General features: G+C 33.5%; 3 protein-coding genes across 5 annotated transcripts; 2 read left to right on the forward strand and 1 right to left on the reverse strand.

Annotated features, from left to right (window-relative positions):
- Positions 1-23: 23 nt before the first annotated feature.
- Positions 24-7847, forward strand: LOC106100176. Of its 2 annotated transcripts, none has more exons than XM_013278935.1 (5): positions 24-272; positions 3634-3746; positions 5349-5509; positions 6896-7085; positions 7510-7844. In XM_013278935.1, exons 1-5 carry the CDS (start codon positions 237-239, stop codon positions 7661-7663), a joined length of 654 nt encoding a protein of 217 aa, XP_013134389.1. In that variant the 5' UTR covers positions 24-236; the 3' UTR covers positions 7664-7844. The 2 variants fall into 2 exon arrangements, with proteins under 2 accessions (XP_013134389.1, XP_013134388.1); XM_013278934.1 differs by lacking the exon at positions 24-272 and adding an exon at positions 2900-3019 and having other exon boundaries at positions 7510-7847.
- An 875-nt stretch (positions 7848-8722) lies between these two features.
- Positions 8723-14336, reverse strand: LOC106100123 (pupal cuticle protein Edg-84A). 2 transcript variants are annotated; one of them, XM_013278865.1, is made up of 5 exons: positions 14203-14336; positions 11560-11682; positions 11337-11474; positions 10038-10217; positions 8723-9733 (listed from the first exon to the last, which is right to left on the reverse strand). In XM_013278865.1, exons 1-5 carry the CDS (start codon positions 14281-14283, stop codon positions 9548-9550), a joined length of 708 nt encoding a protein of 235 aa, XP_013134319.1. In that variant the 5' UTR covers positions 14284-14336; the 3' UTR covers positions 8723-9547. The 2 variants fall into 2 exon arrangements, with proteins under 2 accessions (XP_013134319.1, XP_013134318.1); XM_013278864.1 differs by having other exon boundaries at positions 11560-11685.
- Positions 14337-22781: 8445 nt separating this feature from the next.
- LOC106100142 lies at positions 22782-25690 on the forward strand. Its single transcript, XM_013278886.1, has 4 exons — positions 22782-22847; positions 23267-23388; positions 24298-24421; positions 24916-25690. Exons 1-4 carry the CDS (start codon positions 22821-22823, stop codon positions 25639-25641), a joined length of 999 nt encoding a protein of 332 aa, XP_013134340.1. The 5' UTR covers positions 22782-22820; the 3' UTR covers positions 25642-25690.
- The last annotated feature ends 1807 nt before the right edge of the window (positions 25691-27497 follow it).

The following is a 27497-nucleotide window of genomic DNA, read 5'->3' on the forward strand; positions in this document are numbered from 1 at the left end:
GCGACCGGCGGCGGCGCGGCGCGGAAGTAGGCGCCCGCGCCGACTCCCGGCCGAACTCCCGTTATAATTGAACAGCAACACCACCACTTGTCTGCGCGGGCAGTGCGCCGACCGCACGCCCTTCTAATAGCGCGAATGTGTCATCTTAACACACGAACAAGATTTCGCATTTAAAAGTGTTCTACTAACTTTAAGTTTTATTTATATTTAGTGCAATAAAAGACAGTTATATCAAAATGTGCTCGAAAAGTATATCATTCTATATTTATATGGTAAGTGTTTATAGTATGTGAATAATTAAGTAAATTAAAAATACTCCAACTTTTAATTGATAATTAAAAAAAAATTAAACAGATATCGATAAGAGAGCTTTTAAATTTAGAAATTCTATATATTGTTCAAGTATGTTTAAAAATGGTCTTACTTAAACTTAACTTTAATCAACAAAGTCTTTGCGATTATTTTGTTTATACTTGTTTTCAAATAACGGATGCTGACAGAAGATCTCACATACATAAGTTAGCTGAGATCTCTAATGCTGCACGGTTGACTGACTCATTGCCTATGCATTCAGAGCACACCGTTCAGGGAGATAGTAAAAAAAATATGAAACCGCGGGTGAAGTTATCATCACTTTACTGTTATGCACGGAGCGGTCGCCGTCTAAACGCATTAACGTGTCATTAGTCGAAGGTTGCTGACCGCCACTACGTTCCATAAATTTAAAAATCAATAAGACCATTTAATTTTAAAATCATTTTGCGATGTTTGTAGATAACCCTGTTTCTTCTTTTACTTGAACTTTTATTAACAAGTTTACTTCCATGTCTAAAACATAAAAGCAGTATATCAGAGCGGGTGGGGTAGGTGGTAGGTAGATTCCATTTGTAGCGATTCTGGCACACAACTTGTGTGTGTGTGTTTAGCTACAGGTGCAAGGCAAATTTGACATTATCGTAACTTTGATTTACTTTCTTTATTTGCCAATGCTTGTAACACTATTATTTAAATTCTCTAAGTTTGAAAATTTTGTGAATAAAGCTGTAGAAAATTTTATTTTTAATTGAATTTAAACTAGGCCACTGTCATTTTCATAGGAATTATCAGTATTAAAACGTTTTTTTAAAGTTTCTTATGCTTAGCGGATGTAAATTAATAATCTGATTGTTAAAAGTAAACAAAAGCAAAGAGAAACAACATATAGTGTTCATTCATGTCTTTAAAACATTCCGCTACTTGTGACCACAATGTTGAAATGCCGCAATACGTGAGATGTTTTATCCAACAATTTCTACGGTTGATTGGAAGATTTGTAGAGATAACTTGTGTGTAATTACCTAGTGATGCGTGTTTTATGGAATTGCAGATAAATGAGCCAGAAGCGTTCCTTTTAAGTATCTTGTCGTCGCATCAAAGAATTTTTTATTTACATTTTCATAAGACTTAAACGGATAGTCTTAATGGAGGCAGTGGTTTTATTTACATTTGAAATTAAATTGCATGTGTCAATAACTGCTTTAGTTACCCTGAAGCTCTGTGTTAAGAAGATTGCCTACTATCAAGTTTTCTACATTAAAATACGATTAAGAGTGAAACTTGCCAAATCGTATAATCCAGACTTTCGCTGACAAACCATACAAACGTAGGCTTTATTAGCAACTCAATGTAAGCACTACTCGGAATTCGAGCATCAAGATGTCTTCGTACGTGCCTCCCATACAATAAACCTAAGTGTCCGGATGCCACTTTCGCTTGCTCTTTACGTTATTTTCACTTCTTTTAATCCTTGAAATGACTATTCAGAATTTTTCCTATTAGTTTATTGCCGCTATAAATATTTTTCAAAACGTTTGTTACGTTATTAAATACATGAGGTATTGCGCCTCTATGTAGTGAAACTTCCTTCTGCAACATGAACTGTCATTAATTTTTTAATAGTGAGGTATCATCGGACTGGTATTCACAGTTGACTGCAACGAAAGAAAAATGTGTCGGGCTGATTGGTTCAACCTATAGGCTAATTGGAACCTACAACATTTCAAATACGTCTCGCTTCAGGTCTTCAGTCTTTCGTCATTAATACTTTCGACACACGCGATTAACTGAAGCTTCACTTTATCAATTTCATCCAATCAAATTACTTTTAAACAGAAAATTTGCGTAAAGAAGTAATATTAACAGTTATTTATATTATTTAACATTGATATTAGATCAATTTAATAATACTTCAAAACTGTATATCAAGTTAACAGTTTCACTCAAAAATCGATATGTAAATGTTTGCACCTTACACTAATTCGCGGATTTTGTCGTCTGTTCTGACCTTAATTTTTCAACGTAACGTTACTTTATAACGGAACTTTTGTACTTGATATTGTTTATACAAAAATATTTATGTTACATTTAAATGTGAAAATATTATAACAAGTTACCTACACGTTAAAGCTAATGGCATATTTCGCAACGTTAATTAACCTTTAGTTTTGACACAAAAGCGTTTTCAATGTCAGTTCAATGACATGTTACACACTTGACACAGATATCGGACACTGGCACTTTCTTTCCGGTAAGTCTTTACGATTCGGCGCACATCACTAAAGTAAAAATTGTGTCTGGTATTATTGTTATTCTACTTTTTTTTTATCCTTGTGCCCTTTTTGATTTCCTAGAAGTAATGAAAAATTGGTTTGTTGCTATTCGATTAAAATTCTCTCTCACAATAAATTCAGTGGCTCCAATTTTCAATAGATATCAAAGGCACTTTCTAGAAAGTTTATAAATAATTTCCAATTGCTCGTTACCAACAAAAAACATCTGAAAAGACGATAAACCAGTCACGTTATTACAATGATTCGTTCATTACTTGTTAACTATACCGCTATGAAACAAGATAATCGTGAAACTACAGCAATGGATGCGTAGACTTTGCCGGGACAGGTTTTGTTTGGCGCTGGCGGGAACTGTGTCATTCGGCCACGGCATACATACCTCGACAGCTCACGTACTCGACTATGAATTTGTACGACCAATTTTTATAGATAGCAAGCTATAAAAGTACCCAATTGGAATAGAATACCAGTTAGTGCTTAAAATGTTGACGCCAATGCGATCTTCGTCGATCGACGTCTCAAAAATGAGTTATCTATCACCTAATCCCTTCCATTAAATTGATGAATGGGGGGAGCTAACGGGCATTTTCACCTCCAATCTCTCCATTAATAAATCAATGTTATATGTAGCTTTCTTGTCTCATGTTACATATAAATTATGAAGTTCGATCTTGTACAAAAAACTAAATGAGGAAATGTCGAGTCGTGTCTGATGAGCAGTGCCGTTACTGCCGTTACGTCGTCATCATCAACCCGTCCCGTTAAAACAATTTGTATGTTAAACTAATGGACTCTCCTCCCCTTACCTGCGGTCATAACTTCTCTTATACCATTAAGAATGCTTGATTACTTCGATTGAAATGGCAAAGTATTTTAAGACGATTACTTTTAGATAATAATTTATTCGTAACAACGTAATTACACTTCGATAATCAGTCTATCGATTTCCGTCAGGTATTGGCAGGCTTATACTTTATCTTTCTGTTTGACCTGACTTACGAATTGTACTTTGTTATAATTACAGGCGTTACTAGCGAGCAGTTTAGCAAGCGATTGCGGACCGACGTTAAAATACGCGTGGGGAGATGCCCTACTAGCATCAGACTGTCCAGGTCCAGATGGTTCCCCATATCCAAGGTAATTTCTAGATACTTACACTTATAATTCACAATAAAAATGTATAAAGAAGCGATTTTACGCTTTAAAAACAGGATCACATTATTGTGCTACGATGTGCTGTTCTGATTTAACTTCTAAAAACAGAATTTAAAAAATACGTAAAAAAACATACTTTAGAACCGCATTGGAAAAGTTCATTGACCTCATGCGTCTGAGTAAACAATCTTTTCTTAATTTTGTCCTTTCTGTGTAACTTGCAACTAACGAAGGACTAAGGGATTTTTATTTATTGTTTGTGTAACTTTTTTAATATATCAACTGAAGTTTAGTTCTACTTCCCTAAACGTCAATTCACCGTCTTCTGTAATATTTTCAAAGTGACCTATTTTGTATCAGTCACGTCTGCAAACAAGATTGTATGTTTGTTTATGAAGGTACCGTTAATGCTTTTGAACCTTAAAGACACGCGCTCCTGCGTTTCGTGGGAAATTTCTCACAAAGCCGTTTGCTGCGTGTTGTTAGTTTTTAACGCTTACAACATAATTTCAAAATTATACTCTTTGTCTGTCATCTCCAGCGGAACAAAGTGGATTTAATTTCCTTTATGAAGTGGCAATTGTATGGTGTAACGGTTGACTGTAATAAAATCTTGCTTTATTGTACAGTCAGATGCATAAATATGTAGATACTAGCTTATGTGTTCTTCCAGACTATTCTCTACATCTATACCAAATTTCATCGAGATCCCTTCAGAAGTTAAGGCCACAAACTAACGAACATCCATCCATCCAAACATCTGCATTTATAATATTATTAAGATATATTTATAAAGCTTCAATGTATTTTATATATCAGTTTTAAAAGTACTTATGCAAGTGTCCTTTCGTATGAATACAGAAACTGAATGCTTACATAAGTTTCTAAAGTTTTATTAATACGTATTTATGAAGCTGACTGTACAAGGTGGCATACTAGCAAGCCACAAGCAATAACAATTGCTTAAACAGCGAAGTTGCTATCCATAACTATAAACTAATAAAAGCTAGGTAATTCCAGTAACTTATCAGTTGTCTATTCTTTGAACAAGGAAGTACAAAATATTATTTCCCTTCACCGAAAAAGTTCAATTCAAGTACTAAGAATATGTAATAGTGCTACAAATTGTATGACCATATGTTGAGAATTCAAACGCCAATAACGGATGATGTCAAACATATGAGTTTGTTTATAAAACACAAAATCTACTGCATTGTCTCAATGCAATTGTAAGACCAATTTCATCATTGTCTTCTCTCAATGTATACGTAATTGTTAGGCAAGACATTTCGGTGATGAATATTTTGTCAACAAATTAAAAAATACAACTACGTAGGTACAGTCGAGGATATCCGCGATGTTGCACTTTGAGAAAAATTGCCTTCTCGCCTCTTACAGAAAAAGCAATTAGCGTACCAATCTTTTTTCGTACAGACATTTAAATGCTCTGTCCTAGTGATAATTATTCCGTGTCTCAATGCGTACAACTTTCAATTGTAGTCTTGCGGTTGAACACTGTTAGATTCCCCGACTGTACTTCATTAAAGACACAGCCTTTTTTAATATGTTTTTATTACATTTCAGGCACCTGGTAAACAGAGCGTTGAAATCAGGACCATGGGGACAATCGAACAGGCAGGGGCGAGGGCTCCGGACGCTAGACCCTGCTATCATGAGGCGGGCGTTACTCGAAGCACACGCCGGCTACGGTGAAGCGTCCAATATACAAAACGGAAATCGAACAGGTAAACTAACTCTCTGAGAGAAATACTGAATAATTAAAACTTTGAACACTCGAAGAAAGACTAACCAGTATTAATATGTAAAAAATGCAATTCTAACTTAGGAATAAATGTAAAATATATAAATGTAAAGAGAAAGTCTAGTCTGTTAAATCTAGGGCACAATGATAGTAAAAACCGCTTGTATCTAAAATTAAAATGTAATATTTCCTCGTTAGTTATCTTGACTCGATAGTCTATAAAAATTCAAACTACTCGTATATCTTTAAATAATTAATTACGAGTATGTTTTTAAAAATATGACTAAACCTATACCTCATCGTTCATAGATAATTACAGTATTCATTCCAATACGCTTGTGATTGTTATTTACTTTGATGAAGATGATAAGCCATTTCTGAACTTGACCAAGCTTCGAGTCGTTGAGAAAGCCATGACGAGTCATACAAATATCACCCATTAACAAACAGCCATAGAGGCTACCTCATAGTGAAAGCTGTGAATCATCTTTGGCACATGTATTGAATAAATATTTGACGCCGGCTCATACATGTATATATACAAAATTTTATATCGTTACTAATAAATTAACATTTGCCCGCACCTTCGAGCGAAATTAAACACTTAGTAAGTAGGCTATTCTTCCAGATTACATTCTAACTATATCTGTTACAAATTTCACCGAGATAAGTTAAGCCGTGATACGGAGTAGCAAATCTTTCAACTGTCCAAACTTCCGTATTCAATTGATTTATTAAAAAAAATACATATTGTTTAACTAAAGTGGAATAATTATGAATTTCACTTGAAATATCCAGATTTAAATACAAAAATACTGACCACTAGTTTACCGTGATTTGAATTTAAAAATAATTTATTACCTTCAAACTATTCGATTGCCTTTTGTTTAATAACAATGTGTAATAAAATAAGCTTACAGAATCATAATAAGAACGGTGCCAAAGGGCTTTGTACTTGATATAAATCCTATTTGAATAAGTGAAAGTAAGCTAAGTTAGACCACGAAGTTAGTACAGATAAACAAACATAATTTGCATAATATATACGATACTATCTTTGGAAAGTGTTACACTGTCCCCTGTAGCCTAAATAGGTTACACCCAGAGAAGAGTTTAAGAGCACCAGAATTTTTTTTTTGATATGATCAAATTTAATTATATTTTTATAGTTCTTACTATAAACAGCCATCAGAAGGACAAAGCTCCCCAAGTAGTTTTTAACTCTAAATACGAAAAACCTAAACAACTCGACTGTGATATTTTGAGCTTTGTATTCTTCCGCGAAGCGACATAATTTTTTTTTCAGTCTTTTGAATAACATCTATTGTTTGCTTATTCTATGCTTAAAATGTTCCCATTAATCCCACAGCTCGAGCAAGCAACATACCATCCGGTCTATCGCCGGCCAACCCGCACACTTGCGGGAGCGCCCGCTTGTGCCGTACGCGGTATAACACCACCGCACCCATGTACGGCGTCTCCCTCACCTCGGGACAGCCTGTCACCATCGTGCAGAAGTTCCCTGACCTACTGCAGCAGGTCGTCTTCGAAGTATGCGAGTGAGTATCTAAACAAATGAAAGTGACAATACAAAATCTGTTGCCAACATCTTGATCAGAAGTTCGTTCCTAGTTTATAGGCGTTAAGTAGGAATAAAAGACTAATTCCAGTCTTCTGCTTCTTCCGTGACTTATTTATATGATATACTTCTAAAATAATGCCATTACTTGAGAGCGACACTGTTTTCGAATCACCAATTTGCAATTTCCCAACTAAATATTCCTAACAAATATAGCTTTTATTGGGCTAAGAAAGTCATATTACTAATACGATTAAAATTGAGTATAAAATACTGTATGTTGCCAATAGTGCGGTTTATACAGTTGCGAGTATATTTCTGGGTTAATTTACATAATATCTTTGCAATCTGTTACTCTAAGAAATCTCTGTATGCTTCTTACAACGTTAACTTTTTAATTTCAGAACGAGTGAATGTTCCGTCCTCCGCGGTACTTGCACACAGACATACGTGCCCTATTTATTCTTAGTGTTACCTCTCGGTCCAGTTACTCTAACAGGACAGGACTACGTGTTGGTAGAGTCCGGCTGCGTTTGTAAACCAGATCCAATGCTATAGAAATATCGGTTTTTTATGGTTGCTGCATTTATGTCGTTTTGTTTTGTGAATATTCAGAAAAAAATCGGTTATGAGAATGTGAAGGAACATGCAATCTATAGATTCATTAATCTATGTACGATTCGAATTTCGTATTTTACAATATTCAATGAAAATAATGAAAGTAAATTCGAAACATAAAAATGGATGCTTTTAATTACTTTGTTAAGGAAAAGAAAGCATTTACATTTGTTAGCAGATACAAGAAAATATTAAAATGACTAATTAATGTTTGAAATAAAACTGTTAAATAAATTAAATAGGTATAATTTCTTGTAACGATAAATTAAACTAACTGTAAAATCGCCAAAAATCTTCGCACATCGATTTCACGGCCATTTTGTGGATAAAATATTTATTTTGTAAATCTTTTATAGACTGAATATGACTTTGTTAATTTATTATTTTAGATATTTATTTTTTAGCGCGGTCAACACTGTGCGTATATTAATTTAAATAAATCCGATATTAATGTAATTAGTTAATTGTGAACAACGAATGTATCAAAGATAAAAAATAAATTGAGATTTTGTCTTTTATTTTTGTTTTTTTTTTACGACATACTTATAGATAGGTAAACATCAGCTTAAGTCATCACACTAATATTATAAAAAGGAAAGATTTGTATTTTTGTATGTATTGAAAGAACTCAAAAACTACTCGGCCGAATTTAAAAATTCTTACACCGTTAGAAAGGTAATTTATCTGTGAATAACATAGGCTATATTTTTAATTTCATGCGAGCGAAGTCGCTTGATTTAAAACCTTGATTACATTCATCCAGAGGCGATCGAAATCAGCCCCGAATGACTACCGGACTAAAGCAAAAACACACTGTCTACCAATCCGACGATATGCGATGCATTGCAACTGTACTGGAATAATGTTAACACGGCATATCCTAAAGCCACATGAATTATGTACAACATTAGGGAGGTCGATACGTCTTGGCATACTTGGTCAAATAAATAAAAGGCAATTTAATATAGGTACTATCAGTACCATAATTTATTATTGCTTCAATACAAATTTTAATACAAAATTCATATTTACAGTTTGACTAAATATTAATAGGTCGTAAACTTACAAAATAAAATTTATTTATGTTCTTTTGCATGACTCAATTGTTTATGTTCTAGTATATTCTAGGAATTTTATTATAATCTACTTATATGCTATGTAATAATAATAATGTCTCTGATCACGTTTCGTAATACACTTAAAAGTAATAGGAGATTCGTTTTTTGAATTATAAAACAACAGAAGTAATACATAAATACAGTGATATTTACTTTTATCGAGTTATTTGTAGTGATGTGACTTTTGACATAGTGTATTAAAAAAAAAATAGTTCGCTATACAATTTAAGTACTTATATTTCGTCTAATCATGGCACAAAAGAAATTGTAACTGACGATTAAAAAATTGATATGAAAATATTTATTGTTAACTTTTTGATCGTATTTCCAAAAGAACGAGATACTCAATTCGTCTATATGTCTTTTTAATTTTTTTTTAATGTGTGTTACGGCATAACCCCGCCGCTAATGGACTGATTTTGATAATTCTTTTTTTTTAATTTATTTTAATGTAGTTTTATATTTTTATTAATTAAACATCTTTTGATTCTGCTTGAAAAATCTCTTAAAACCATATCTATCTAAGAAAGAAAACGTTAATAATGAAATAATTGATAACTTGTCTTGTTTATTTAAATAAACTAATTCTACCAAATCTGTGGTCCTACCCCTCTGGGTTTTGCTAATCTTTGATTAAAACCGTTTAAATTTTACTTACAAGCCGATCTCAAAGTTCAGACATTATTATTATACATTTTTCAATCCTCTATTGTTCGTAACGGGGGTAGTATTGAGGAGCGACCTGGTGTTGAGGCTGGTGTTGCTGAGGTTGATGTTGGTGCTGAGGTTGCGGTTGGTGTTGGATTTGCGGCTGCTGGTGACTGAGCTGCTCTAGACCCTGAGGCCTGGGTGTCGGGATCTTAACTACGATGTCGGTCGGCTTTCTTGAGACCTATGAATAGAGTAAGACATTATCTACTGCTATTGTAACTTAAACAAGCTTACAAATAACAAGACTGCAATCGAAAGTGAAATAAATTACTTAAATAAGTATGCATAACATCAATAAACTCCACTGTAGAGTTTAAGGAACGTATGCACTTTTACACCCTAGTATGATATGTCTTTGGAAATTATCTATAGCCCCCATTAAATAGCTTTCCCTCTTAATTAAGCGAAGGTGGAGATGGTGTTTACATTTGACGCATAAGACGAAATTACATTACGCATATTTAACCTAGTACGTTATTTGTTACCTCAGCCTTGAAGCCCTCCTTAGGGTCAGCAGTGTAGGTAACAGTCCGTACGAAGCCATCACTATCGACCACAGAGTAGGAACCCTTGATGACGTCACCGTCTCTCTGCTCCTTGCGGTTCTGGTAGTTAGTGTATTGGTCGTCGTTCACGTCAAAGCCGAATTGGTAAGAAGGATGAGGCTGGAAATAAAATGAAAAAGTTATAGTTTGCAACATGCATTAAAGGCATTTGCAGTCTTTTGTTTTTAAAAATATGTCGTCTCTTTCATTTATTTATATAAAATAGAGATAAGAATTTTACACTATTAAGACTTCTTGACGGTAAAGAAAATCAACGACTAAGGGTCTGTTCCACCACTGGCTTATAGAGGCTCAGATAGCTTAACAATGACATCACTGTCAGATAAGGTTACAAAATCCGATATATGCATCACATATTTTACACGTTGGATTGTTATCAGTTTGCCATTAGGTGGGACAGGTCTCTTAGTAATAAATAGTAATTCACAACAACTATTATGATATAACTCAATATGTAACTACTATATAAGATTTTATATTCCTACATCAAACATGTTTATAACTACATCACGTAACTTGTAATGTTTTAATCGCTGCACAAATAATTAACTCTGCATAACGCTATTAGTATCGTAGGCAATTGGTTCCGTAACAGAATATATATCACATAATCCTTCAATAAATTTCACTATTAAAGCCTCAACTATATAATTATTAACTATATTGTAGCATGTATAATATAGGATATAAAAATATAAATGTATCGCAAATAATACAAGTTCTAAGTGAAAGTTACAAACCAGATCAGGCCAATGAGCCAATTCAAGATAATTTTATATGTCTATACGAAGTAGAGCATATTGCAATACAAGTGTTTGCAGTTAGCGACATATTTATTGAATTCAACATTGCAGAAAGATACCATACAATAATGCTTACGATACATGGACCAGAATTCGACCAGAAAATCTATTTCTATACAAAATACTTAATTAAAGAAGTAAATAATGGTATAATCGAAATATCTTAGTTAACATTATAAATGCGAAAATTTAGATGGATGGATGTTTGTTAGAGTTTTTAGCCCAAAAGTCTTAACGGATACCAATGAAATTTGGCATAGGTGTGGATAGCCTGGAAGAACACATAAGCAACTTACTGTTGTTTTTGTTAATTACACGCGGATGGAGTCTCGGCCGAAAGCAAGTGATATCATAAATAACATTTTACTGAATGGGTAGGATATCAGTTCCTCGAATATAGCTGCTGAATACATACGTCATAGTCCTCAGGGGTACGTTGGGGTCCTTCTTGCGCGTACTGCTGGCGGTACTGCTGCGGCTGCGGCTGCGGTTGCGGCTGCGGTTGGTATTGTGGCCGGGGTTGGTATTGGTTCTCAGCTTGTACTTGGTATGGCTGTCAATGAGTTTCATGTGAGATAACGAAAATAAGTAATGGACCATAATCGAGGAATTCATACAAGTGCTGTCTAAATACTTACAAGTCTGGCAGGAACTTGCGCACCACCGAGGTGAGCGGGTCGCGGGATGATCTGAGTTTGCGCTGGCGCCGGCTGCTGTGCGCCGATGTACTCTCTCAGTAGGTGAGGCGGGATACCTTCATCCTGCTAAACAGATCAAAATTATCTTATTAATCGGCTGTTGCTCGCGACTTTCCCAGTTAAAATTTAAAAAAATATTGCGTAGTATATATACCCTTTGTTACTCATTGGTAAAGTAGCTTTTCAACGGTAAAAGAATCTTTGAAATCGGTCCAGTAGTTTTTATTTCAATACATACAAAAATACATATCTTTTCTCTTTATAACATTAGTATAGAAGTAAGGATAAATACGACTTTCAGTCAGCAGTATTTAAAATAAATAAAAACTATTTATACACTAGTTAATGTGTTCACATATTACTGTAAATCATAAACCATTTACTACTTGATTGCGTTATAACGACTTACAGTTGGCACTTTAACGTACACAAAAAGGCTTTTAGAAAGTCTTACTGTGCGATCAAATAAGGATTAATTTTGAAATGATAAATGGGAACAGAAAACTGATTACTGTTACCCTAGCCTTAGTGCAACAATGTAGAACATTATGTTCTTAGTAAATAAATTGTTATGTACATTCCTTGTTACGTGATAATTAAATCTAAGTTTTTGTTTTAAGTTGAAAAAAACCATGTATATTTTTACACGTGACTCTAGCCTAGAATTAAAGCTTATATGTTAGAAACACAAACAGAAATACACATGCATCCAATTACATACGAGAGTTTAAAAGCTCAGAGTTAAATATCACCTTGAGCTTTTATATTGCCATAAGCTCCGAGTAAACTGAAAGACCACTTCCTATATATGATTCAATCTCGGTAGACACGTAGATAAACTTAAAACAAATAAGGTCGTTGAAGTCCGAAAAATCGGTTCAATCGAGCCGACAACCGGTCAAAATGGTGCAACGTTTCAACATCGTCGAAAAACCGTAACACAACGCAACTTACCGGTTACGTCGCGCCTGATTTGCCGTTCTGAAAACGTAACGTGCCCCGTTGTTATGCAAATGTCGCTTACTGCTACAATTTTTCAACGAATTGTTTTTTCAGAGATAATGTTATAACTTTAAAGGGGCAGTGTTTGTTTAAAAGATCCAAGAAATGTTACTTTATAAATCCTTTAACTAGATCTAAAATACGTATTATTTACAATATTTACTGTTTTCATTAACGTAAATTCTTTCGCGATTTGATTCCAAAGTATTCTTATGCTTGCTGCTTTATTTTAATTTGAATAAGCTTTTGACAACATTGTGATCCTTAACAACAGTTGGTATCCTTTTTTGCATTTGTTAGTGTTGATTTAAGTTTTAAGTAATGTTTCCGAGACTGAAAATTTCTAAATTTTATTAAAAATCCCAATTAGATTTATTCTTTGTATACATTATAAACTGTACTAATTTTTTACTTAAAGTACCATGAGTTATTTACTATTATGTAACTTAAATTATTATGCAAGCGAAGTGTAGTAAGTCGTAATAATTGAAAGTCAGAAACAATCTCAGCTACTGATCTCAGCGCGAGCGGCATTTTTAAACCGGAGCAACGGATATCGTAAACTCTCATATTTAAGAACATTGTTATCAATGTGCAAAAGATAAATATAAGCTGTTAACGTTTAGTAATTTTAATATGTGGTGAGTTTTAAATATAATAGGAGTAAAATTTACATCCAACGTTGTTTAAGCAAAAAAATAAGAAGTAAAGGTTATTGAATCAATTTGTTATTATTTAACTTTCAGTGGCATGCAATCTATATATATACTAATATAATAGAAAGAAAAGATTTGTTTTTTTTTTATGTCGAGTAATAACTCAAAAACTACTGGGTCAATTTCAAAAATTCTTTCACCATTAAAAAGTTACATCATCATTTTGACACTGGCCCAATCCGCTGAGGGAGAGCCATAAACAAGAAATAGAATAGAATAGGCTTTTTTTTTTAATTCCAATCGGACGAAGTCATTCATTTTCAAATTATTTTTCGCTTGGTAATTTAAAAGATTTAGTAACTTATTGTGAATGGACTATACTGGAAGATACAGCGGTTTCAGTACTTAATATACTTTAAGGGATAATAATATTGCACAGACACTACTAACATTATTGTTATCTAAATGTACAGAGAAAGGAGAACAAACGCATGACCACAGACTACCTCGTAACTTAATGCAGCGTGACTGACAGTGATTTGTCTATTAAATTGCCCACATTACTCTACACAATTGATACGTATTTGTCAAAGAAATAGATATATATGATAAATAGAAATTATTTAAGTGAGAATTGATGGATTGCTTAAATGTTAAAGCATTGAGTTTGCAATGGTATCAAGGAGTTTAAGTCTTAAGCTACAAGTAGTGTCAAATATTTACAAATTGTAAAATAAAATCCACTTCTTCACACACAGGTAAAATAATTAATGTTTTAATTTGTAGAAAATTAGTCCTGATATTCTCATCATTAATTAGACTGAGATTATTTTCCATTTAATTACCAACTTAACACTATTAACGACTGAACCCTGTCTACAATTACCAAAAAACTTTAAGAAAAATCAACTAAAACGTTACTAACTTGCTGTTGAGTTTGGTATTGATGCTGTGGCGCCGCCACCGCGCACCCCAGTACTGCCAACGTAATGCACTGACGCAACATATTACACACTTTTAAAAAAAATAATTAAAAAAATATAAAGTCCAGCACACACGCGCTTCACGGTTCGTATGGTGCGTGCGAGTAGCATTCACTTTATATACTCGTAGCTCCATCCCTTCTAGTTCGTAGCGGGAGTGGAAGATCTGAGCTTGTGTTCGTGATTCGAAATTTAAATTGGAGCATATATCTGATTATAGGCACAAAATTACTGGCAAGAAAAGTCTTGAGTTCTCTGAAAAATAATTTTAAATATAAAATTACTAGCTTTCACCCGCGAGTTCGTCTACGTGGAATTAAAAAAACAAAACAAAAGTCAGTAGCATATGTGTTTTTCTAAACTATACTCTACGTCTATGCCAAATTTCTTCCAGATCCGTTTAGTAGTTCAGGCTACAAACTCTAACAAACATCAAATTATTATTAGTTTTTCAGATGGATCAGAGAGATTCAGAGTCAACTTTACAATCTCAATTAATGTCTTGTTACTTTTAACATAAAATAAACTTTAAAAAAAAAGGGTTATTGTAACAACCCTAGAGTAGACCCAAGGATAAGGGTGGTAAAAACTATAGATGCTAAAACGAGGGATGTCCCAAGGACATATTTTTAATGCCATTGTTTTTCTGGCTTGATTCGTATTTAGTGTCGTGGTTAATAAACGATCGGAAGTATATGTTTTATCAGCGATAATTCAAAAGCATACTTAGTAACAAATGTTAGTAAAATGTCAAATATGAGTCATAATATTCTGATCGAGGGCGAACTTTTTAACTGGGTCACCTCTAGATCGTGTCTATTGTCTAAGTTGAATTTTTACTAGATAATAAATTGTCAATGACACGTTCTGTAAACATAATTTCGACCACCTAATTTGAATGCTTATTAAAAAAGGAAAAATAAAACATTGTTATAACTCCTTTACATTAAGGCCCTGTCCCACCACTGACTGATAGAGGTACAGATAGCTTAAAAATGACACAACTGTCAGATAAGGTAACAAAAACCGACATTTCCATCACATATTTTAAACGTTGGATTGTTATCGAAAATTTACAATTTGGTGGGACAGGCGCTAAATCTTGTATTTATCGATCTTTAAAATAAGAAAAGCAAAGTAAGTTCAGTCTTCCACTGCTGCAGATTCGACTACTTCATTTAACACGAGAAGGATTTCCCATGTAAACCAAACCGAACACATCATTTTTAACTCGTCTTGATGTAATAATTTTCTTGTTCTAATCATTTTAAAAATACCACAGTCTCATAAATCATTAATACACGAATACAAGTCACGATTTTCGGAAGGTGATTGAAACGATCATAACAATAGCCTTTCGAGGATAATGCACGACAGCTGAATTAACTATTGCATAGACCCGACGCCGGTTGTCTAGCCTCACATGGGTAACGGTACTTAACAATTATGCTTAAACTCTGACCTTACTTTTGCTTTTCGTGAGAACAAAACGTTTTGTGATTATTGCTTGCATTTAGGTCTCGCGCCACGAGGCGGGGAAGTATGAGTTAATAACATCTCATACAAAAATAATAAAGGTAATAGAATGTTACCTACGCCAATTTTTTCATCATCAACATGCCCTTGTCCCTACGGAGAGGCACAGTTTGCTCTAATCTTCCACAATATCCTATCAGCCGTCATTTTTGAATTCACTCCCTTCTTAAGCATATCCTCTTTCAAATAATCTTACTTTCTTCGGTCTTCCTCTACCTTTGTAGCCATTCACATTCAATCTTAATACTAAGCAATATTAATTGATTAATTAAATAAAAAAATAAGGATATAAATTTAAGTAGAAAATTATCCAATAGTAGATCAATGGCCCAGTTTCTAAAGTAATTGATATTGTGGCTTGGGTTACGTCTGTGTCATGCAATACGTGCAAAGTAAATCTGCTTTTGACAGTTGGTTTTTTTTCGCCCTTGAAACACAACTTTCATAAGTCGGAACTAATGTAACATAAAAGCCAATTGTTCAAAAACTTTATTTTAATGTGTAAAACTTAACGTGAAGCATAGGACATTATTGTATTTCAAAAACTAGTGATTTTTTATCTTTCTAGAAAATTCCGCTATTAATGAATCTTTGTGACTTCTTATATTTTATCTCTTAACAAATATTTTATTGTCAAGTGCTTTTTACATCGCTGACTACAAGACTAAATCTTTAGTTTAGCTTAGTAACTAAACAAAGGAAAAATATGTCATTAATTGGGTTATAATTTAAAAGCTCTTTCAATAAGTGTCTATACTAGTATTTTAAAATGTCTCTTGACTGACCAGCTTTGGTCCAACCAGTCGGATACTTTGTTTCAACTACTAGGTCTTAATAAGTATTATACGAAGAATTGTCCGAAAGCTTTCTTTAAAATTGTTATATTTGAATTAAGAACTTCATGAAACAAGGTTAAATTAGTTGAATCATGATTTAAACCATCATAATTTCCCTAAAAGTTTAACGATATTTACGAGTATGTACAAATAATCATTAACTTCTCCAATTCATTACATTTTAAAATATAATATATGAACATAATATGTTATAGACCGATTGTGAACTTCGACATTTTATAAACTTACTGTACATTTAAACGGTAAAACTTAACCAAAAGTAACTTTTGCGTTTGCATTTTACTTTCGTAAGAGAGTAATTAACTAAGTTTTACAATAATTAATTTGGTCATTTCATCAATCATACGAAAGAGATCAATTTAAAACCAAAAAACCGGAATAGCTTGGATACAAACATGAAAATTATATCACACTTGACTGATACGGTAAAGCAGACAAGTTTCTACATCAACAATTATTTTGTTCAAGCTAAAACCATCATTACTAAGTACAAAATAAACACTATTCTTGCATGCATGCATCATACGTTGATCGTGTGAATTTGGTGCACACATTTCATAACACATTTGGCCGAGTAAAGGCGTGGTCACTAGGGTTAGTCAACTAAAATACTTGACAAGTAAAACAATATTTAAATAAGTACAGTTAACTTATACGTACGCCTTGTAACAGAAAATATTCCTAGAATTTAAAGATAAAAATTCTTTGTGCAAATCAAAGACATAAATGTACCAATTATTGTATCAATATCTGATTCGCGTACCGATTTAGTTAACTATTAAATGTTTTTAGTACGGTACTCTTGTTAGATTTAATATATATCTATTCTAATATGAGAAAGAGAAAAAAATGTATTTTTGTACACTTTGAAATAACTCAATAACTACTAGGCAGATTATAAAAATTCCTTCACAATTAAAAAGCATAGTAACACGGGTACATATTTTCTTTTTTTTTATTTCCACGCGGATTCGGAGTCGCAAGCACCAGCCAGTTAAATACGCCTTCATTTAAGCTTAAAAATCCGTCTGAATAAAGTAAATAAACTTACACGGTTTATTTACTTTTATTAATCTACAGTCATTTTAAGTTAAAATCCAAGTATAATTTTACTGAGAATTTGACTGTTGACATTAAAAGTATTTTCTTTCTAACAAAAGACATCAACGATATGTCTTATAACAAGCAAAGTAACTAGAGGTGTACAAATAGCATCAAAGTGGAATCGCATATTAAATCTTACTAACATTATAAACGCGAAAGATTGGACGGATGGATGTTTGTTAGAGTTTGTAGCCTAAACGGCTGAATGGATCTTGATAAAATTTAATATAGACTTAGAGAATAGTCTGGAAGGACACATAGGCTACTTACTTTTTTTTTTAAATTCTTTGCGGGCAAGGTCGCGGGCATATGTGGTTATTAAATAAATAAATTAAAAAAATCATTCGAAATATATCTAATTCATTTAAATTTCTCAAAATACTCGAGAACTTCAAAATGTTCAAAATTCGATACGTAACGAACAATAGTTTTTTTTTTAATCTTCGCAAACAACTATTAGCAACAGTTACTACTAGATAAAGCTTTAACTGATCAGTACAGCCTAATCAATTACATTATCGTATCTGGAGACTTAATTAAAAAAAAAACTCGAATGTCATTCTAGAAACGAGGACAGTTAGAAATGAACCGGATCTAGTAGCACTGTACCCTAATTGAAAGATTACATCACAAAATGGACAAATTTATATTGTAAACACGTTCAAGTCTATTCTCAATTAGATATACTACACAGATAATAAAAAAAACTATTCCTTTCTCTGTCCTTAGTGTAAGAACCAGTAACTATAAATTAAGGATATCATACTTCATACTAATTATTATAAATGCGAAAATTTAGATGTGTAGATGGATGGTTGTTTGTAGCCTAAACTGCTGATCGGATCTCAATGAAATGTGGCATAGATGTAGAGCATAGTCTGGAAGAACACATAGGCGATTTTTTTTAATTCCACACGGACGGCGTCGCGGGCGATAGCTAGTTTTTTATGAAAGTGTTTTTTTATGTTTTTGTAACTCATTGGCTGGTTAAATTCGATTCGGCAAAAAGAAAAATATGATTCAAATTAACGAAAAGAAGTAATTTTCAGTTCAAATAAATGGCATATCTACAGTATTCAAAATAAGGAAGTTTTTTATGTGAAATATACGCGGTATGTATGAATATGAAAAATATTAAGGACACAAGATTTGGCATTATAAAAAAACAAACAAGACGAATGAAAGTATATTTATTATTAAAAATCTATATCACAATTCCTTAAACTATAAAGCAACAAAAACAACAATTACATCAACAACAACAACTAAATAAATAACATAACAAAAATCACATAAAGACTTCACGAAGCGTACTTGTTTCCCACATGATGACGTACTCCCCATTTGTAGTTTGCATTCTTATCGGTCTTCACGAATGTGTGGACCGGGCCGGTGGTACCGCTGGTCTCACGTCGGTCTTGGTCCACATCATGATCATGGTCGTAATAGCCACGTTTCGGTCTATGCGCTTGAGGCTCTTCTCGGACCGGTGCTAAAATATCAATTTAGTTCTTACTATGCTACTAATATAAATGAGAATGTATGGATCCACGTAACTCCAGAACCGCTTATAGATGAAATTTGGATCAGAGATAGATTAGAAATAGCGTAATAACTTACCTGGTGCTCTATGATGATGGGCGTGGGGTACAGCATGTGGCGGTGGGGCAAATCTTGTCACCCGAACTGGTGCTCGAAGTCTATGGACAGGATAAAAGGGCCGCGACCACGCCGTAGTGCAAATCACCGTACAGGATAGCAGTAACTGAAATTATGACAAAGAAATAATTATAAAATGCTATAGAATTTAATGTGGTCAAATAAATTCTACGCTGGACTCTATCTACAATTTAAAGATTTATTTATACAAAGTAAGCTGTTGATATTGAAGTAAGTTTTTTGCAATAATTCGGATGAAATTCTTGACAAAACGAAAGGCGTCGGTAAGCACTGTAATGGAAAGAATTGGACCATTTATTGCGTTAACTGCTCCGAAATATGAGTGGATGAAAACATTATTTTTAATTATTAAATCGTTAATTTCAAGTTTAATGCGTTTCGTAAAACTTTAACTACATTATTAAGATGATGAGATTAGTTCGACTACAGCCTGTACGTGTATGTAAAATAACTAGTCACTTGTTTAGGATTTTTTTTACTTAAATTTAAACAACAGTTGCAAAAGCTTACTATTAAAAAAAAACTTCGATGCAGCTGATATTTTTTACATCCTATTATTTTATTTACACAGTAAGGAAAGTTACAAAACTATGTCAAGAATCATAGAGTCATGACCTTGACACAGTCACGGACGTTCGTGATAATTTTTGTATGGTATCTCCGTTTTATTCAGTCCTTTATTGTAAAGTACAATTACAACTTACCAAAGCGTAGAGATCCATTTTGTTGCCTTTATTGAGACAGTAATGGCCGCCACGGTGTCGATCATTCTCTTATAAACTAGAAAGAAAACGAATTTTAAACACTTTCTAGCGGTCGCATTTTACGCTCCGAAGCACATCGATGCGCACCGGATGCTATGGTATTAGTTGTCGTTCCTGAATCTTAGATCAAAGAGTTAATCGCTTAATTGATTTAGAGATAATTTTATAAAATGCGTAAAGTAAAGCAGATTATCTCGTCTATTCGTTTCGCAGTTTCAATTTCATTTTATTTTCATTTGCTCTAAATAACTTTTGGATACGCTAACTTTATTAAGAGTATTCGATATGAAACTGTAGAAAAAGCAAAACAAAAAATTGTACCAATTCATTCTTTTAGATATAAAAGTATGTAATATTGGAAGTTTAAATCCTTAATTCCTGCCCTCATATAAGACGTGTTGGTACTTCCGGAGTATTTTTCCAAAAATGATGTTTTCTCTGCTGTTAAGAGAATGAAACGGAGAGAAAAACCGAATGTCACCATTTGTCTTTTTTTGTACATGTCTTCACAGGCACCTTAATGTTATACCTTATCATATTGAAGAGTTTCATTCGTTTAATTAAACTTATCATGTTAGTAATATTACTTTTGATTTATTTCATTACTAGCTTTCGCGCGCGACTCCGTCCGCGTGTAATAAAAAAAATCAAAAATGTGTAGCCTATATATTCTTCCAGAATATGCTCTACGTCTACGCCAAATTTAATCGAAATCCGTCAAGTCGTTAAAGCTACAAACTCTAACAAATATCCATCCATCCATCAAAACTTACGCATTTTAAACATTAGTAACATAAGATAACATTTTCCTCTGGTGTTGCGGTATCCATGGGCGTCGCTGACCACTTCGGTGTTCTCGCCGCTCGTTTGCCCCCCTCTATTATTAAAAAAAAATTAACAAGACTATTACAATATTTTCATGTTAATATTCTACAATATGGGACATTAAAGTGTAATAAAAGTATGTATTTGGTCAAAATGTTTTGTAATTTTTATTGCATTACAATCACTTGTCTTTCGGCGACTTTTATATGCAAATCAAGTTTGAGCCAGTTTAATAATATGTTGAAATAAACGATATGACATGACCCTGTCAATATATCAGTGCAGATTATTCTACTATACATATAATTAAATCGCAGTGTCTGTTTGTAATATCAAAAGGATAATTACAGATTTTTGGAAGATGCTGATAACGAAAATCACGTTTTAATTTTTTTTGTCTGCCTGTCTATCCACAAGCGGCAATTGCTCCGGGCAATCTCCAAACGGCTGGGCCGGTTTTGGCCGGACTTTTATTGAAGGGTAGCTGGTATAGATGGGCATATTATAGGCTACTTTTTATCCCAGAAATAGCTACGGTTCCCGCGGGATACACTTCTTTCGATTTTGTCATTTATGCGGACGAAGTCACGAGAAAAAGTTATTATACAAGTTGTTTCTAATAAGAATTAAATCTATTTTATTTGCTTGTTTAGGTAGCAATTCGTGTTTATTACAAAGCCCCCCCAAAGTGTACTTTTTCGCCGATTATTTGTTTGACTGTACTTTATCACATTTTGTGCTCGTTTGTACCAATGTGACATACTTTCGTATCGACTCGTTTCACAATACTTATTGTTCGCAGCCTAATTTGTATCGACTCTAGTGTGAAAGTAGCTTTATTGTTTATTGTAGAATTCGATTCGGTCCTCGGTACAATTAAGTGACATTTTTTATATTGCTTCAGAGCCTAGCTTTATTGTGAATGTGGTAAGAAGAAAGTAGCATTGAACTATATTATGATTGAAGTGAATCAACTTGAACAAAATTTCTTCCACTAGTCCGCAACACTTTTATTGGAAACTTTTATCTAATAAGGATATAGTTTACGTAATAATTGCATAAAGTTGCGTAAATTCCTAATTACACGGCCGCTGCACATAATTAGTCGCTTTCCTCTCGAACTATCAGACACGCTATTTAAATATCCGATCGCTCTATTTGTTTTTACTTCCGAAATTATATAAACAGTGTTACCGACGCCTACGGTGCGACGAATTTTTTTTAAAGCCTAACTTAAAAACTAAAACAACTAAAACGGTGATTGGAACTAAAAGAGTTGTTACGTAATACTATATCAGAAATATTTTGTTTGCTTCTGATATTTTTCTTTGAAAACAGGAAGAAGAAAAAGAAATTTAATTTTTACTCTACGTGAAAATTTTGTCTTAAAATTTTTCTAAAAAGCTCTTATCGTTTAACTATGAGTTATCAAAAATCTCAGGTAAAATATTATCCTTTGTATATTACTGAAAATCGAAGGCTCCATTTATTGCTTATTTTGTTTTTTAACACATGTTTAGAAATAATTAATAAAAATATTTCACGAAAGCAATAAAATTCCAACAAGATTTAAAATCTCATTCAATTATCTAAAACCCTATTAGATAATCTTATCGTTATCATGTTAAGAAACCTCGAACAAAACAATTATTTAAATGTAAAGAATACTGTTCCAAACAGATTGAGAACCACAATCACTGGGTACGGTCGACAGTCGCTATTCCGCCATTTCTACAGCTCGTATAAATTAACTTACCTTTACCAATCTCACTCACCGCCTGTCAACGATTCAAGATGACACAACGTCTCACCGACACCATGGTAGTCATTAATCATTATTCTATTCATTAAAGTTTAATCATTAAAATTTAATCATTAAAATTTAATCATTGATATTTAATCATTAAAGTTTGTAACATAGTGGTTTAGTGAAAGTGTTTATCAGTGTTTTATTTTATTTGTAAATAAAGTGTTAACGTCTTTGGATAAAATCGTTTTTTGTTTTTATAGTTTTTGCGATTTTCAAGTGTTTTGTCTGTAGTATTAGGTTGTAGTAACGTACGAAATTGCTCATTAATTTTCACAAACTAAATTTTTAATCTATTTATCAGTTCTATTGTGTTAAGTAAAGTGCTTATCCATAAATAGTAAATATATATCTAAGTGAAATAAAATTGTTTTCCTGGAAATTTAGAACATACGAATTTTTACATATTATATGACGATATTTTTTGTTTCAGAAGTGGTTATGGTGTATTTTAATAGTATATTCAGGCCCAACTTGGAGTCCAGTAAGATGTGTTACAGTAAGGTCGCCGCCTAAGAATCCAACTACAGTAGAAGCACAAGCAAAATTCTTTCAGTCAGTATTTTTAATATAAATTATATGCAACTAACAAAACAACACTTCAAATATTGGCACTAACACTTCTCAAGAACGTACAGTAGCCTTAAGCCTTAAGGGCTATTGTTTACGGACTGCAAAATGTAGTTGTTGGTTTCAAAGTTTGCAGTTTGCAGTAAACTGCGTAATGCAGCCGGCTCCCCTTATATCCATTTAACGTTTGTGTATGGCGTCCCTTATGGTTTATGGCTTCAAGTTAAGCAAAACAATTGAAATTCGCTGTATTAGATATCTAGATATTTGAAATTGACTTGAGAAGTGCGTAATTAATTTTATAGTCGTAATCGTAATAACATAAAAAAATCTTGAACTTCACTTGACTTTTCTCTTGAAACTAAATGTAATGTTTACTATACGTTTAAGAAGAGAACATATTAGAGATATCATCATCATCACCAGCTCACTAAACGTCCCCACCGAGGGGCTCGGAGCCATAATAAAGGGTGACTAGGCCACAGTCAACCACGCTGGCCCAGTGCGGGTTGGTTGACTTCACACATATTTTTGAATTTCTTTGCCGATATGTGCAGGTTGCATCACGATGTTTTCCTTCACCGTTAGAACGTTGGGTACGGTACATATGAAAATTCGAAAAATTCACTTGTGTACAATGTAAATAAAACTCTCCGCAGACAGAGGTAAAAGACGCGTATATTGTTATCAATTTAAATAACACATATTATTGCGAACTATGTACTAATATATTGAAAACAACGTATTGTGGTAAGACAATAGATTGCCTAGACATTCCGCATTGCTGCTGTAAAAAATGTAATCAAAATAAATCCGGTATTAATGTTATAGATGCTTCAACTTTGTTCACTTAATTAGATTTAGAAAATGTACATTAAATGATTTACTTTATAGGGACTTTTTCTCAGTACAGCTAAGTCCGTACAAGATCGAATTCGGACATGTCTGTGAAGACCCCAACAGTTGGGAACAACGCTACGAGAAGAAAGATTACAAGAACCACAGGGACATGGGCAAAGTAACCGAATTCATGTTACGCTTTCTGTCTTTATCTCTCTCTAATATCTTTGTATGTTTCTTTCTCTGTCGCGCTTCGCTTGGCTTGGACGCAGATACAGACATTTGCCGTCCCACGAAGACTATGATCAGGGTCATCGTTTGGGCAATGAACGTCACTTCACAGAGAGGCACGAGCGAGCTCGGCCATCAACAGGACTGTTCTCTGCTAAAGTATGCTTCTGCTTACCTTTCTTCTACTTCTAGAATTCGCTTTCCTAATTTTAAGCTGTATCATTCTTATTAACAAACTTGTTAACTTAGATGTATGCCTTAACGCCAGTCCTATGTTTCTCACATTGTCTTATTGGAAAGTACTCGTATACTAAATTTAACCTCCTAATTAGACATTTCAAATGTAATAGTGTTACTCAACGACATGCTAGATGTAATTAAAAACCACAATCATCAATAATTTGGAACTTTTTAAGGTAAAAAAATATTATGTATAATTAGGTCCGCTGGGGGGATAAAAAAGGAGGTTACGGTGAACACTACTGGGACTTGAACCATGCAGGCCACGCAGGCCATCCAGGCCACGCTGGTGATCACGGCGACGAAAGCTACGACAGCCCAGACGACAGTTCATATCACGAGGACAGAGAAGAGCCGTATGAAGAACCCAGTGAACAAGTACACAAATATGAAGAAGAAGGGTACGGACCTGAATACCCATCCAAATACGATGAACCAAATAGATCTAAAAGGGCAAATTCAAAGAGAAATATTAAAAAAGCTAAAGGTGAACAGGATCGCCAAAAAGCTCAAGAAAAAACAAAAAAGGATGATGAATCAATGAAAAAACCAGTTGAAGAATATGACGCTGAAGCCAGTGAAGAGGAAACTTATGAAATGGAATCAAAACAAAAACCTCATCGAATAGAAGAATATAAATCGGAAAAACCAGTACAACAGAGAGAGAAGAATCATGTAGTTTTAATTTTAAGTCAAAAAGAAAAAAGTACACCAGTAACGGGTGACCAGATGCCTCATACCAAAGAAGTAAAGCATTACGTCCCTTACGAAGGAGGTGCTGGAGTGAGACAGCATCAGTATCCAGAAGTAACACCAGCCGCTGCTCCTCGACTATTTTTGGAACCCTCCACTGGTCATGTTGTAGACAGAGCCACCGGTCAAGCATACGTTTTGCAACCCCTTGTTCAAAAACCTAATTCTAGTTAATTGTAATTAGCTTTATAGTGTATGATTAAGTGTTATTTATTTGATAATTAAATGTTCGTGAATGGACATGACTTTTTACTAATGGAATAAGAATCCCGTTTTTACTTTGAATATCTTTGTGAGATGTCTAACCCGTTGGGTTCAGTGATTGTCATGGTATATATGGGTATATATTGTTCTGTTAGTATCATATTCCTTGAGAACGACCTTCATTGTAGGACAGTAGAAGTTTAGAACAATGAACCTAAAAGCTTATCTGTAGAATGATTGTGTTTTATCTAACAGTTTGGGTTCCGTTATGCGGGCCGCGGCCCCTTTCTCTCTCAAGTCACGACTTCATCGGCCCCCTAACGTCTTTTGTTTGTAACAAATCGACCGTATTGAAAGCGAATGTACCTTGCAATGTGCAATGAATGGTCGGACATGTAACGGATTCAGATATTTTGAGATTAAATTTAAGGAGTTACGAGTTAAAACATTGCTTTATAAGTAGAAGAAACAAGCAGCCATAAAATAGCGAAATGGCCGCTGATTATATACATCTAAAAACAGTTAAAATGAGTTAATAGGTTTTCGAAGAACTAAACCGAATTTATTTTTAATGCATGAAAAGATTTGACTTAAGTATTTACAAGTATACAAAACTATTTCTCTTTTAATTCCACTTATTTATAGAGTATACTATAGAGAATAATAACCGAAGAAAACTATTAATTTAATATAAATATCTCGGAGTGACGAGCGGTTTATAGAATTCAATTCCGAAGGCAGATCATATATACGGTAACGATCTTCCATTGTACGCGTGCGTATATATGATAATGAAATATCAATCGCGTAACATTAGAAACTCTATCCTTAATTGACCACCATCTTAATTAATAATTCAACAATAATTTCGCCCGGTTAAATATATTTTTGTACCGTGAAAATGTAAATTCGTCAACTTTGCTTACTATGGGTCACGGTCGCGCGTATTTCGTCAAAAAGGCTAGGGTTTTTCTTAGACCTAACTGTCGCAATACCATTGTTTTTATTCTGTGTTGTCACGACAAATACAATAGTAAATTAAGGTTTTATTAACCTAATTCAGATAACACATGTGTTTTATACACATACTTATGCATAGTAAAAATTTTAATGACCAATATTTCACACAGACTTAGTAATAATCCTTGCAAAATAACGGTTGGCACGTATTATAAATACGGTCAAAAGATTCGCAGATAGTTTAACTAATTGTCTAGCAACTGGTTTGTCCAGTTTGAAGTCGTGAGAAAGTCCACTGCAATCCACCCTTATAGTGTCCCTTGGGCGCTTGTCTGTGGGGTCCATTGACAATGGTGTCCCTTTTGCACTTGCTTCTGTGGGTACATCATGTTTTGTACATTAATTGTTGTTCTGACACACGGCTTGTAAGTTCATCGAGCGGTTACGATTTATTTTGTATGCATTGAAAATTGCGTAGGTAATCTATTTATATTAAACATTAAGAAGTGAAATAAAACTAAAACGTAGAAAGTACTAAATAAAACTCGGATAAGCTAAAATGGTTAAAAATGTAAATTTTTTAGTGTAGTGTATTTCGATAAAACAAAAAAAAATCAAAATTAAAAATGCAATTATTATTTAAACAGAAGAAATTTAAAATTTAGCAGTAAGATATACTATACTAAATAAAAAAAATTTCGACTATATAAAAGTAAGGGACAAAACGATATACCCGTGTGTTAGATGACAAGACATGCAAATAAAGGGTCACTTAAACTGCCCCTTTCTCACACAAGGAAGTGGTCAAACTGGTTTTTGGACGAACCCTTTTTGAAAGAGAATAGACGAAATTTCGCAGACTTCCT

The sequence above is a fragment of the Papilio polytes genome, unplaced genomic scaffold (genome assembly GCF_000836215.1).
Source record: "Papilio polytes unplaced genomic scaffold, Ppol_1.0 DF824069.1, whole genome shotgun sequence".
Lineage (NCBI taxonomy): Eukaryota > Metazoa > Arthropoda > Insecta > Lepidoptera > Papilionidae > Papilio > Papilio polytes.

Bases quoted from the DNA above. Each gene is read 5' to 3' on its own strand.
- LOC106100176 (XM_013278934.1), top strand. From the start codon at position 2,915: ATGCGTAGACTTTGCCGGGACAGGTTTTGTTTGGCGCTGGCGGGAACT. The intron at 3,747-5,348 runs GTAATTTCTAGA...ATTACATTTCAG, and splicing joins GATGGTTCCCCATATCCAAG to GCACCTGGTAAACAGAGCGT. The intron at 5,510-6,895 runs GTAAACTAACTC...TTAATCCCACAG, and splicing joins ACAAAACGGAAATCGAACAG to CTCGAGCAAGCAACATACCA.
- LOC106100123 (XM_013278864.1), bottom strand. From the start codon at position 14,283: ATGTTGCGTCAGTGCATTACGTTGGCAGTACTGGGGTGCGCGGTGGCG. The intron at 10,218-11,336 runs GTATGTATTCAG...TTTTATTTCCAG, and splicing joins GTACCCCTGAGGACTATGAC to CCTCATCCTTCTTACCAATT. The intron at 9,734-10,037 runs GTAACAAATAAC...CTCTATTCATAG, and splicing joins AGGAGGGCTTCAAGGCTGAG to GTCTCAAGAAAGCCGACCGA.
- LOC106100142 (XM_013278886.1), top strand. From the start codon at position 22,821: ATGACACAACGTCTCACCGACACCATG. The intron at 22,848-23,266 runs GTAGTCATTAAT...TTTTTGTTTCAG, and splicing joins AACGTCTCACCGACACCATG to AAGTGGTTATGGTGTATTTT. The intron at 23,389-24,297 runs GTCAGTATTTTT...TTTACTTTATAG, and splicing joins GCACAAGCAAAATTCTTTCA to GGACTTTTTCTCAGTACAGC.